This window comes from Mesoplodon bidens, assembly GCF_964165515.1.
Source record: "Mesoplodon bidens genome assembly, chromosome: 6".
In the NCBI taxonomy this organism is placed as follows: Eukaryota; Metazoa; Chordata; class Mammalia; order Artiodactyla; family Ziphiidae; genus Mesoplodon; species Mesoplodon bidens.
The window spans coordinates 23,735,645-23,748,407 of record NC_138162.1 but is presented as its reverse complement, the minus strand read 5'-3'; the positions used below and the strand labels follow the sequence as shown (position 1 = coordinate 23,748,407).

General features: G+C 53.1%; 1 protein-coding gene across 1 annotated transcript in view; it reads left to right on the top strand.

Moving 5' to 3' along the window:
- The first annotated feature begins 4,995 nt into the window (after positions 1-4,995).
- SHB (SH2 domain containing adaptor protein B) overlaps positions 4,996-12,763 on the top strand; it is a 132,662-nt gene continuing 124,894 nt past the window's right edge. Inside the window, exon 1 of the mRNA XM_081236307.1 lies at positions 4,996-6,310. Within this exon, the coding sequence (XP_081092433.1) occupies positions 5,600-6,310 (711 nt within the window). The 5' untranslated portion in view covers positions 4,996-5,599. The remainder of the gene's footprint in view (positions 6,311-12,763) is intronic.

Below are 12,763 nucleotides of genomic sequence, written 5' to 3'. Positions count from 1 at the left end.
GCTGTGCTAAAGACACTTGTATCCTTCTCTTGTTAGGGGGTTATTGTCAGTCTCCTGGAGGTGACTTCAAAGGGGTCAGTCTGATTTATGTCCTCTCTGCTGCTGTCCCAGTCCTCACCTCCACCCTCCCTTTCTACTGCTGCAGGTACCATAGAGGCTGTCCTGGGGTATGGCCATTCTCGGGGCCATATAATTAATGGCCACCTTGAGGAGGAAGTGGGCTGGAAGTTGTCCCGGCCACATACAGCCGTGAGGGAGAGCCCATAATTGGGTAACACAAGGACAAGTGGGATTTGGCACAGGCAAATGACAGGCAAAGCATGTTGGGAGAGGCCCACTTAATTCACAGAGATACTTGGAATTAGTTGTAAATTCTCTGGGAAGAAATCAAGGCAGCAGCATAAACAGCTCAATTAAATTGTCAGCTCAACATTCAGTGTGCAGTAATGGTCAAAACACAGACTTTAATCTAGATATAGAGGATTATCTTTTGACCAGCAATGAGATTCCTAAGATTAGTTGTACCTGAGGTGGAGGGAACAACAGAGCTGGCTCAGCGACACCGCGGACAGGCTTGCATGTCAGCACGACTGGGACGTGTGTGGAAGGGGCTACCTGGACCCCGCAACCTTCCTGGAGCCCCCTCCGGATGCTGGGAAGACAGGGATGAATCTCGTTCTGCTTCCTCTGTGGAAGAGACACAGTATGGGAACAGATCCCCTGAACACATCTGCTTTAAAAATGTGGCAAGTCTGACATGCTCCCACCTCCAGACCAAAGCTAAAGCCACTAGCGCCAGGTCCGAGGCAGAGAGATGGCGAGCTTTAGCCCTGTGCTATTCTACCCTCCATGATCAGCCACTCATGTTCACTCATTCATTTTGTGAATATTGATCCCATGCCTGCTAGGTGTCAGGCCCTGTTCTTGACACAGAAGATATGCAGTGAACAAAGAGTAAAGATCCCTACCCCATCGTGGGGCAAGACAAAGAATAAACAAGAACAATAAATATGCTGTGTGTGAAATGGGAATGAGTGATAACTCAGAAAACTAAAGCAGAGATGAGGATAGGAAGTGTTGAGTGTGGAGGACAATTCTAGATATGGTGCCCAGGAGAGGCTTCACTGAGCACGTGCCATTTAAAAAAAGACCAGAAGGGAGTGAATGGTGACAGCAGTGGGGAAGCATTCCAGGCAGAGGAGATGTAGTGCAAAGGCCCAAAGTGAGAGAGGGGTCAAGGAACAGCAAAGAGGCTGCCTGGCTGGAGTGGGAATTTAAGGGGACTAGGTCATGTGAGGCCTTATGGGCCACTGTAACTATTTTTGGCATCTATTAGGGACATGGGGTTTTTTTTTTTTCTTTTCTTTTTTGGCTGCAAGCATGCCATGTGGGAACTCCCCGACCAGGGATCGAACCTGTGCCCCCTGCAGTGGAAGCATGGAGTCTTAACCACTGGACCGCCAGGAAAGTCCTGGGACATGGGGATTTAATGGGGGATTTAATCAGATTCTTTTTTTTTTCTTTCTTTTTTTTGCAGTACACGGGCCTCTCACTGCTGTGGCCTCTCCCGTCGCGGAGCACAGGCTCCGGACGCGCAGGCTCAGTGGCCATAGCTCATGGGCCCAGCCGCTCCGTGGCATGTGGGATCTTCCCGGACCGGGGCACGAACCCGTGTCCCCTGCATCGGCAGGCGGACTCTCAACCACTGTGCCACCAGGGAAGCCCCCAGATTCATTTTTAATAGGATCACTGGCTGCTGCGTTGAGAAAGAAACCAGGAAATGGGTAGGATACGCCTGCAATGATACAGTCAAGGGATGAAGGAGTTGGACCAGGGTAGGAGCAGTGGAGGTGGTGAGACGTGGTAGGATTCTGCATATTCTTTGCTGATGGGTTGGATGGAGCAGGAATAAAAAAGGTGTCAAGGATGACTGAGGGTTTTGCTTCAGGTTTTCACTGAGGATTAATGACTCTCAAATCCATGCTTCCAGCCCAGACTCCCAGGCTGGTACATAGCAAGGGACTGACATTAACATTTGACAGACTGAACTGAAAAAGTTCTGTTTGATGAATCTGTTGGGATGGTGGCACCATTTTTCTACGCCTCCACCAATGGCAGAGCCTACTTCCAGATATTGGGAGTGCAGAGAAAAGAGCTGCCATGTCCCCACCTTGGTCTAAAATGTTAAGTTGAGACAGGTCAGAAACAGCAACAGGACCACACCCAACCCTTCCAATAGGAAAACTGGGGACAAGAAGGGGGGCTTTAAAAGTAAAAAATGCCAAGAATGATGGCCATAGAATTGGGTTTGTGATGTCAAAGAGATTGGATGCCAATCCCAGCCATGCCTCTTGACTCAATCTCTTCCCTTCACTGGTCCGTCTTCTCTCTGAAATGGGGTGGCTGGCTTTCTGAAGAGTCTATCCAGCTCTAACCATCTATAATGTTCTGATCCTTTTCTTACAAGTCCCTGTCTCCTCTAACTATTTGACACAGTGCTTCTCCAACATCGTCTTTCGGGAACTTTTCTGTTTCCTTTCAGACTGATTATTTCTGACTCTGAGTCTTGTAAGATGTCACTATTAGTTCCCAAAGGAAAACATCCATGTGTATTTTTGCCTGCTTGAAATAAATACTACCTTAGGTCAGTTACCCCATCTGTAAACTGGGAATAACACAACATTGTAGGGATGCTGAGGAGGGTTAATTATATACAGAACATGTAGAGGTTGAGCAGATACACAAGTGCTCTGGAAGTTTTTGGCATAATACTATAGCATTACAGTAATTTTGGCTTGAAAATTATAACCCAGCAGAGGCATCACATGGAAAAGTGGGTCTGACCCCATGGCCTGCTGAAAGTGAAATGGGAAATATAAGTTGTGAAATATAACTTCTCTTCCTAAACCTTTGGAAAAGGCAGAGATCACTCTTCCATGTGCAACCCACGTGCAGGGAACAAGTTTCCAGATCCTGGAGAAGACTCTCTTGCCCAGGGTGTCCTGGTCTGCTGCCAGGATCTGGCCATTCCTCCTTCCTGAACCTAGAAGCAGAGATGGGAAGGAAGGGAGCAGGAGAGGATTTGTGGTTGGTTGAAAGATGGGGTTCGCAAGGAGAATGTCCTTGCCTTTCAGGTTTTCTATTTGAGCCTCTCTTACTTGTGGGATAATTAAGTGCTTATACAGCAGAGGAATGATTTAAAGGGTAATCTGAGATAGTTAAGTCTAGGGACTCCCAAAATAAACATCTTAGCTCAGGTCAACTTCTGGGTCCTCTCACCATCCCCCAGACACCCCACAAACACCCCCCCACACACACACACATCATAGATTATTTGCTGTGAAATTCTAAAAAAAGTAGATCTCAGGCAATGAAGGGGCTGTGTAGTTGTTGATAATGTCTGTGACTATGGCGTCATATAGTGGGTTTGTAAAATTTAACTGGCTCATAGAGGATGACAGTCCTGTCTGACCAGAGGGGAAGAGCAAATAGCTTGATCCTGAAGGGACAGTTTGCAGTCAATTCCACTGCATCACTGTTTGTGGCTGAGTGGACAGAGCACAGGCTTCAGAGTAAGACCCAAGTTGGAGTCCTGGTTCTGCCACTTCCCCACGGTGGCCTCAGGCAGGGGAAGAGGCCCTCCCTGCCCAAGAGCCTCAGACTGCGAGTCTGACCTCCACCTCCAGTTCTGGCCAAAAGAGTCACTGGCCTTGCTCCCTGCCGTTAACAGGTCCCACTTTTCCTACGGGATACAGGAAAAAATAGATTCCCCCAAAGCCCATCTATAATATACAGGTTGCCAGAGGAGGTAATTAATGATTTGGACTATCATCCTAATAAGTTAGCATCCTTAGAGAATTTCTCAGGTGTCAATTCATACCTTAGGGTATGCCATATTCTGGAGCTTGATTAGCCTAATTCAAAGGAGCACCGGCTCTACTGGCAGTTACCTCATTTCTAGGCAGCTCCTCTTCCTCGGCAGAGCATATGCCGCCTCCCAGGAAAAGCTTTACTGAGCAAGCTGCGCTCCTCACTCGGCCTCAGTTTCTGCATTTTAATAGTCAGAGGATGACCTTAAATTGCAAAGTAGAGACTAGTAGAAATGACACAATTTCGGCGCCACCATACCGGGAACTGGCATCCAGGCCCACCTGGGTGACCTTCCTCTGAGCCTCAGTTTCTCCGTCTGTAAAATGAGGGCCCTGGATTAAATGAAACCTTGCCAGCTCCTACAATCTTAGGCTTTAAACGTTCCCACAGCTCGCTCTGCCAGGTTGGCCGTGAACAGGGTTAAAGCCACGACTTCCTCAGAGGTGAAGAGGTAAGCAAACATTCCGACCTCCCCTTAGCTTGGCTCTCCAACTGGTGGGGGGCCGGACCCCTGCCGTCTATCCTGGCCGCATCCGTCATCTCGATTGCTAAAACGCTCATTTGCATAAGGATTCCTCCGAAGGTCTGGCACAGTGGGCTGAACCGGAGTCTTCGTCCCTTTAAGTAGGGAATAGACACCCTGTCCCTAAGGGGTCTCGGCACCGCAATTCCTCCAAGCGGGTCACGCCGTAAACTAGAAAAGCCTCGCGTCACCAACAGTGGGAATTCCTGGGTAGCACAGCGCGCGGGTCCCGGGGAAGGGTTTGGCCTCTGCGCGCTGCAGGCTTAGGCTGGCAACCTCTCGCCCTAGGCGGCGGCGGACTGCGAGCGAGGCGGGGCCGGTTGCGCCGCGGGACCCCGGCGCCCTCAGGCGAGACCCAGGGCCTGGCGCCGAGGCGGCCACGGGAGGTGGCGCGTGCTGAAGAGGGGAGCTGCTTCTGCCCAGGACCCGGGCGCAAGAAGGGCGGAGCCAGGGCCGAGGTCTGGCAGCAGGACGCGTGGGGGTGGGCGGGGCGGGGTCTGCGGGGGCGGGCTGGGGGCGGGGCGCGCGCGGGCCCGGGGAGGGCGGGGCCGCGGCGCGGGGCGGGCGCTGGCGGCCCGAGTGTCACACACGCGGCGGTTCGGGAGGCGGCGACAGCAGCAGCAGCAGGCGCCGCCGGGACGGGCACGGGCGCGCGGGCTCGGGCGGGCGCCGGCTGCCTCCTCCCTCCCTCGTCGCTTGCTCGCTCGCTCTCCGGCCCGCTTGCTAGCCGGCAGGGTGCCGAGCTCGCTACAGCGTTCTCGGGAAGGAAGAAGTGGGGGGCCGAGGACGCCGACAAGTTCCAGCAGTACCGGGGATCCGGGCCAAGGCGGTGGCTGCGGTTCCGACGGGGCAGGAGCGCGCTCCGTGGTGGAGCGCACGGCCAGAGCGTCCGAGGAGGGGGGCGCCCGGGCCTTTAGTTATCTGTGGGGCCGCGGCCGGATCCCATGAGACGCGCCCGCGAAGGGCTCGAGATCCGAAGCCCGGGAGGCGCGCGGAGGAGGCGGAGGGCGGTGCTGCAGCGGCCGGAGCCCGGGAGCGGCCGGCAGGAGGCGGCGGAGAGAACTTGAACTTGGCGTCGGGAGCGGGCGCCCCGGACGCCCCTCGCCGGGGCGGGGGCACCGAGGGACCTGGGCGGCAGCACTGCCCCCCGAATGGCCGCGGCGGCGGACGCGGCTCCCGCGCCGCGGCCCTAGGCGGCCTCTCGCCATGGCCAAGTGGCTGAACAAGTACTTCAGCTTGGGGAACAGCAAGACCAAGAGCCCCCCGCAGCCGCCGCGGCCCGACTACCGCGAGCAGCGGCGCCGGGGCGAGCGGCCCTCGCAGACCCCCCAGGCCGTGCCGCAGGCCCCCTCGGCCACCTCGGCGTCCTGCGGTACGGCCGCCGCCTCCTGCTTCTCGGCCTCGTCGGGATCGCTGCCCGACGACAGCGGCAGCACTAGCGACCTCATCCGCGCCTACCGCGCACAGAAGGAGCGCGACTTTGAGGACCCCTACAACGGGCCCGGATCGTCTCTGCGCAAACTGCGCGCCATGTGCCGCCTGGACTACTGCGGCGGCGGGGAGCCAGGCGGGGGGCAGCGTGCCTTCTCGGCCTCGTCCGCGTCGGGCGCCGCGGGCTGCTGCTGTGCCTCCTCTGGCGCGGGCGCCGCCGCGTCCTCGTCCTCGTCCTCGGGCTCCCCGCACCTCTACCGCAGCAGCAGCGAGCGGCGGCCCGCCACGCCAGCCGAGGTGCGCTACATCTCCCCCAAGCACCGCCTCATTAAGGTGGAGAGCGCCGCGGGCGGTGCCGCAGAACCCTCGGGGGGCTCCTGCTCAGGCGGCCGCACCTGGAGCCCGACGGCCTGCGGAGGCAAGAAACTGCTCAACAAGTGTGGCGCCTCGGCCGCGGAAGAGAGCGGTGCCGGCAAGAAGGACAAGGTAAGGCGCCCCTCGGCCTCACCCGAGGTTCCAGAGCCACTGTGCGCACGGGTAAACTGAGGCACCGCTCTAGTTTCGAGTTCCTGCATCCACTCGGGCTAGGACCTTGGGGTCAGACCTCTCAACGGTGCTTTCCCAGTTCTGCCTCTGCGCGCGCTTTGCCCCCGTTCGCCGGCCTCCTGACACAGCCTCTTTCACTGCTGCTGCCAAAACGTCCTCTCTCTGATCCCACAGCCAGGTGCCCGTTTCGGAAGTAGCCTGACGAGAGCGCCCCGCCCAGCCTTGCCCAAGAAAGAGACACCCAACTAGCCCTTCAGCCCCCCCGAGGAGGAAAGTCAGAGAGGCAGAGCTGTCCAGGACTTAAAAGCGTGTTTACTCTTGTCTGCCTCCTCTTCCTCCTGCCCCTGGTTCTATACATGGGAAACTGAGGTCCAGAGCTGGGAAGGGACTCGCCGGATATTACCCATTTCCGATGGCAGATTCAGACCGGCTGTCTTTAAATGGATATATGTAAATCACTCTAAACGCCCTGCCCTGACCCACCCCCCGCGCCAGGTTTCGAAATGGGGCGGCCTTTTGTACTGGAGCTGCACCGGGAACCCCCAAGCGTGCTCTTCCAGTTGCAGTGAGCCGGCCTACAAGAGCGCTCCACTTAGACCTGTCAGTTCCTCCAGCCGCGCATGGGAGGGGTCCGCCTACCCAGCCAGCTGGAAGGAGACCCACCCCTCCAAACCTCACCTTCCTTCCTGACCTTAACCCCACCCCATACAGCCCCAGGGATGAGGGGGACGGTTTTGTGCAACCCCCCTCCCTATCAAATCAGACCATCTCGATCCCCCACCTTTGAAGCAGGTTAGTTAATTCCAGCCAGATGGGGCCCTCTCCTCCCCCTTCACACTCCTGTGACACCCTCCTTTCCCCCATGAAATAATACTTGTTCTGTCTACTTCTGGTGGAAGGCAGTGTTTTGATTACATCTGAGGCCCAGTGCCTTGCAATGGTTATCAGGCCGCTGTCCCTCTTGTTCTCCTCTGGCCCCCTACTTTCTCCCAAAGGTAAACTTTTGCCCAGGTGTGGGCTGGGGGAGACTGATAGAGTCTGAGTTTCTTTTAGGACTGGATGTCCAGACAGGAGGGAGACAGGCTCCTACCTGCCAGCTGGTGCTTGGAAAGGGATCTTTTTTGTTTTCCAGGCAGGAGGAGTAAGGGGATGCCCCTCCTGACTTTTTTCTGCCTGACTTCCTCTCCCCAAGGTCCTAGGTCCCCCGAGTACCCCCTCCTCCCCCTGCTGGGTCTGCTGAAGGCATCGTGGGCAGTCGGTGGATTCCACCTCCCTCTGGGCCAGTTTTGGGGACACATCTTGGAAGCATGGACTCTGGGCTTCCTAAGCACCCAGGGTGCCATACCTAAATGACGACGAAGAGCTGGAAGCCAGGTGGCCACCCAGGTGCTGCCTTGGGGACAAAGGAGGTTTCTCCGAGAGCCCCCAGGATTATGGGTTTGTGGTTGATCTATGAGGGAAACAGCAGAGAGGCTCCCTGCTGCCTTATGTGTGGCCCAGGCTTGGCTAGGTGCTGGCCTGGGAGAACCTGAAGTCCCTGGGGATGGAAGGACGGCCCAGCCTAGCTCTCCAGAGAGATTGTGCCTCCCCCCGTTACTCCATGACCACCTCCCAGGTGGGCAAATCTCCTTTCTGTACCACTGCTTGTCGTTCTGCTTGCTCACTGAAGTCTTCCTTTATGGTTTTCAAAACTTTAGTGAATGTTTTTTCTAATTATAATTAAGACTGTTTCAAATACTGAGGAATAATAAGTTTTATAGCTGGAGTGTCAAGTGTGTTGAAGACTTGGCTTATTTGTATTTCTTACAGGTCTTTTCTGTGCTCTCCCTTGCTGGGTACTAGAGCAGGGTCTAGTGAATACTGTGGCCCAGGCCGCAGTGTGCACGATAAGTGCCGTGATGGGACGTGGTCAGGGAGGACCATTATTTATGGTTGGCTGCAGAAGAGAGCCTGGTGCTGTAGGGGACTGCAGGTAAAGGCCCTGTGGCCAGAATTCAGAGGTTAGAGTTGGGCAGGACCCCAGAGGGGCAGGAGGGCCCGGGTGAGGGAGGACCTTGAAAGCTAAGCACAGTGAGGGCCAGTGAGGGGGTTTAGCTGCTAAATGATGTGAGCAAATGTGGTTTTTAAAAAAGATCTCTCTGGGGACTTCTCTGGTGGCACAGTGCTTAAGAATCCACCTGCCAATGCAGGGGACATGGGTTTGAACCCTGGTCCAGGAAGATTTCCCCATGCTGTGGAGCAACTGAGCCCGTGTGCCACAACTACTGAATCTGTGTTCTAGAGCCCACGAGCCACAACTACTGAGCCCGCATGCTGCAGCTACTGAAGCTCGTGTGCCTAGAGCCTGTGCTCTGCTCACTGCAACTAGAGAAAGCCTGTGCGCAGCAACGAAGACCCAATACAGTCGGAAAAAAAAAAAAAAAGCTCTCTCTGGGCTGCATTTTCACATACTAGGTTGTGACTTTGAGCCCTTTGGTCTTTTAAGAAGTTGTTGTGATCCTTGGAGTTGGAGGGATTGTGGCTACCAGATATTCTTTCTAACGAGTAGGAGGGGAAGGAGCCGGGAAGGGTCATAGTATTCAGTGGTTCTCAAACTGGCACCCAGAGGACTGGTTAAAACACAGATTGTGGGACCCATCGCCTGAAGTGCCTGAGTCACCACACCTGGTGTGGGGCCTGAGAATGTGCATTTCTAACAAATTCTCGGGTGATCTTTTGCTGCTGATCCTGGGACCACACTTAGAGAACACTAATGCAACAGTGGCTTCTCAACCCTCGCTCTGGGTCTTCTGGTCAGAGCTGCTTTGGGATGCAGACTCTGGATGCCCTCATCTCTGCCCTCTGTGTGGGGCTGCCTCCTAATCCGGGGCTAACACCCACCCCCCATTCCTGGCCAGGCAGCCAGGAGGCAGCCTGGTTTTCACATTATTTCCAGCCAGATAGCTTTTGGAAGGTCAGGCATACTGCAGATCCAGCCCTGAACACCCAGAGCCCGCCTTCTGCCCCTCACCCACAGATCCAGGAAAACCTGCTTCTAGCCCACTTAATCTCAGACCCGGTTTCTTTTTTTCTGTTGTTAGGAGTTAGGACAAGAACCCCTAGGCCTGCTGAATGCCCCCTGCGTGCCAGGCCCTGTGTTTTTAACATCGGCCTGTGTTGAGGGTTGCTATGGCATGGGAGTAGGAGCTGTTGGTCCACAGATCCTCCTTGCAGGGCCTCCATTGCCACCTCCCAACCAGCTTTATCTTTGGGGGACCCTTCTCCTGCTTCCCTTAGTTACCTGTGCTTCCTTCTGACACATACTTGGGCATCCTTCTATTCTCCCAGGTAAGTCCTGGGGCACACACACACCTGGTCACGTATGCCCCACTCAGCCAGCCTCCAGTTTGGGGCATTTCCCCTTTTAGAATCATCTGTAACAGACTGTTTTCAGTTTAACCAGCTTTTCCCTGCACTTACTTTTGTGCTCAGAGATCTCTCGGTACAAGGGCGAGCTAGGAGGAAGGGAATAAAGGCTGCAAAAGACTTGGCAGTAATCTTTGGCCTAAGCCTCTGGAGAATATCTACACACGTTGTCTTTTCATCATTTGTTTCCCAGTGTTTTTGTCTTGGGGAATTTAGTGAGGTCTTCACCTAGGAGGCAGCTTTGAGCTGGATCTAGAGACGGAAGTGGAATTTCAGCGCAGGGAGAAGGCTGACTGCAGCCTGCGGGAGCACTTAGGTGCCTGTGCTGTGAGTGTACATGCATACGTGTGTCCATATATGTATGTGTGTGGGCGTATGTGTGCGCAAATATATGTATGAAACCTTAATGTGGAGGGTGTTCTTAGAAACCAGAGCTTTCTTGCAGTGGGCCTCACTTGGGGAATGAGAGGTGACAATGTGAGATACGTGGGGGCCTGAGTTTAGACCGCACGGGGAATCCTTGAAGACTGTTGAGTCAGGAAAAGGATAGACTCAGAGCCATGGTTGAGGAGCATCCCAGGTTACAAACAACTGCCACAGTCTGGGGGAAATGGGTTTGGAGTTAGGAGGCAATTACAATACAGTCCGAGTGAGACACAGTGAGGGCCTGAACTCCTGGGAAGAGAAAAATGAAACTTCAGTAGGTGGAAATATTATTCCTTCAGGTTGTCTTTATAAAAAAATAATGATGACAAAGAGGCCAGTAACTTGGTAGGTCTCCTTTTGTGCAGCCAAACAGGGCTCATCCAGTTAGATTTTCTGCTGAAGTCTTGTTTCTTTTATCATAATTAAGTAAATGTTTCCACTGCAACTGAGAAAGTCAAGATGCACCATGACATCAGTTCCCCAAGTTTTAAATACATGCTGATGTGTACCAACAATTTATATTTTGTCAGCATCCACAGAGTTGAGTTAAATAACATGTTTCCTAAGGAATAAATAATATCATGTTCAACTTTTTTTTTTTTTTTTAAACACTCAGCAAACAGTTTGTGAGCAACGTGCTAAGCAGGGGGGAATTCAGAGAGAATAAGTGGTGGCCAGCTTTCCAAGAGGGAAGCTTTTCAGTTTGTAGTTGAACACGAGCTTTTCAAGATCTAGTCTGGGAAACAGAGACAGGTAATGAGGCAGTGTTGCAACATGTGGCATGCCAGAACAGAAGGGTGTGCAAAGGGCTGGGAGGGCCTCAACTCTGTCTGTGAATTCAAGGAGGGCTTTCAGGGGGTGGCAGCATTTGAGCTTCTCCATGCAGAAGCTTATGCCAAGAGAATGGTTGGAGGCTCTGAAGGGTGGGTGTGGCAGGAGGTTGCAGACAGAGTTTGGAGCCACAACAGGAAGAGAGTGTCTCACGTGTCTTTGTGGGGAGTTGTGACTTGTCTTTCAGTCCTTTTCACTTCAAATCATTGATGTATAGCTTGATTGAAGCCAGGGTCAAGCATGAGCTGTCAGTCATTTCTGTTTGGTTAACAGCCACATTCTCCAGTTCTGAGAAAGTAATTGATTGGAAAGGTAAGAGCCAAGCTTGGTAGCTGTGGTTTGGCTTGGAACACTTTCTCCTTTGAAGTCCTGTCCCTTGAAAGTAGTGTGAGAAAAATGCTGCATATCAAATCCAGTTTTTCCCATTGATTCCCCAGAAGAGAAATATGTTCTCCAGGCTTCAGGCTAACCACTTAATTGGTCCTTGAATCCTCACAATCACCCGAGAAGGGGTTTATGTACTGTATCAGTTAGCTATTGCTGCGTAACAAATCACGCCAGACTCTGTTTTTTTGTTTGTTTGTTTGTTTTTGCGGTACGCGGGCCTCTCACTGTTGTGGCCTCTGCCGTTGCAGAGCACAGGCTCCGGACGCGCAGGCTCAGCGGCCATGGCTCACAGGCCTAGCCACTCCTCAGCATGTGGGATCTTCCCGGACCAGGGCACAAACCCGTGTCCCCTGCATCGGCAGGCGGACTCTCAACCACTGCGCCACGAGGGAAGCCCCAAACTCTGGTTTTAAACCAGAGGTTAGCAAAGTTTCTTAAAGAGCCAGTTAGTAAATAATTTTAGCTTGCAGGGCAGACGGCCCCCATCACAAATATTCAACTATTCTGCCATTGTAGCTTGAAAGCAAACTTAGACAATATATAAATTAAAAGGGTGTAGCTGTATCCAGTCTTTATTTACAAAAATGGGCAACTGGCCTGTGGTCTGTAGTTTCCAACCCCTGCTTTAAATGATAAGCCTTTATTATTGACCATGAACCCACACGTCAGCTGAGTAGTTTTTCTGGCCTCAGCTGGGCTCACTCAGGCATCTAAGGTCAGTGTGAAGTGTGTGTGCTGCCCTGCCAGCCCTAGCCGGGCTCTCTTACATGTATGGGGATGCCTGGTTTAGGATGTCCTTGGCTATATCGAGTAAGCTCTGTTCCCTGTGGTCTCTCATCCTCCAGCAAGTTAGCCTTGTTCATATGATGGTGGCAGGGTTCCAAGAAATTACAGAGGCCCATACAGTTTCTTGAGGTAAGAAACTGACCTACTGTCCCTACTGTCCCTTCTGCTGCATTCTGTTGACCAAAGCAAGTCATAAGGCCAGCCGGGATTCGGGGAGAGAGGAGGAGCTGCGAAGTCCCATTGCAGAGGACAGGGATACAGCAGGCCATTAGTGCTATTGGGGCCTTTAGTGCTATTCCTCTACCATGGATAGTATTTCCCCCATTTTACAGTTAAAGAAACTGAGGCTTAGAGGTAATAATTTGCTTAATGTCACACAGCTACCAAGTGATGGGGCCCGGTTTATACCTATTCAGTCTGAATTCAAAGCCTATATGCTTTTTATCAATTTGTTCCTCCCCTTTCAATGATTTAGATGGAGATAGTAAGACTGATTTTTTATTTATTTATTTTTTTGGCTGCGTTGGGTCTTCATTGCTGCACACCGGCCTTCTCTAT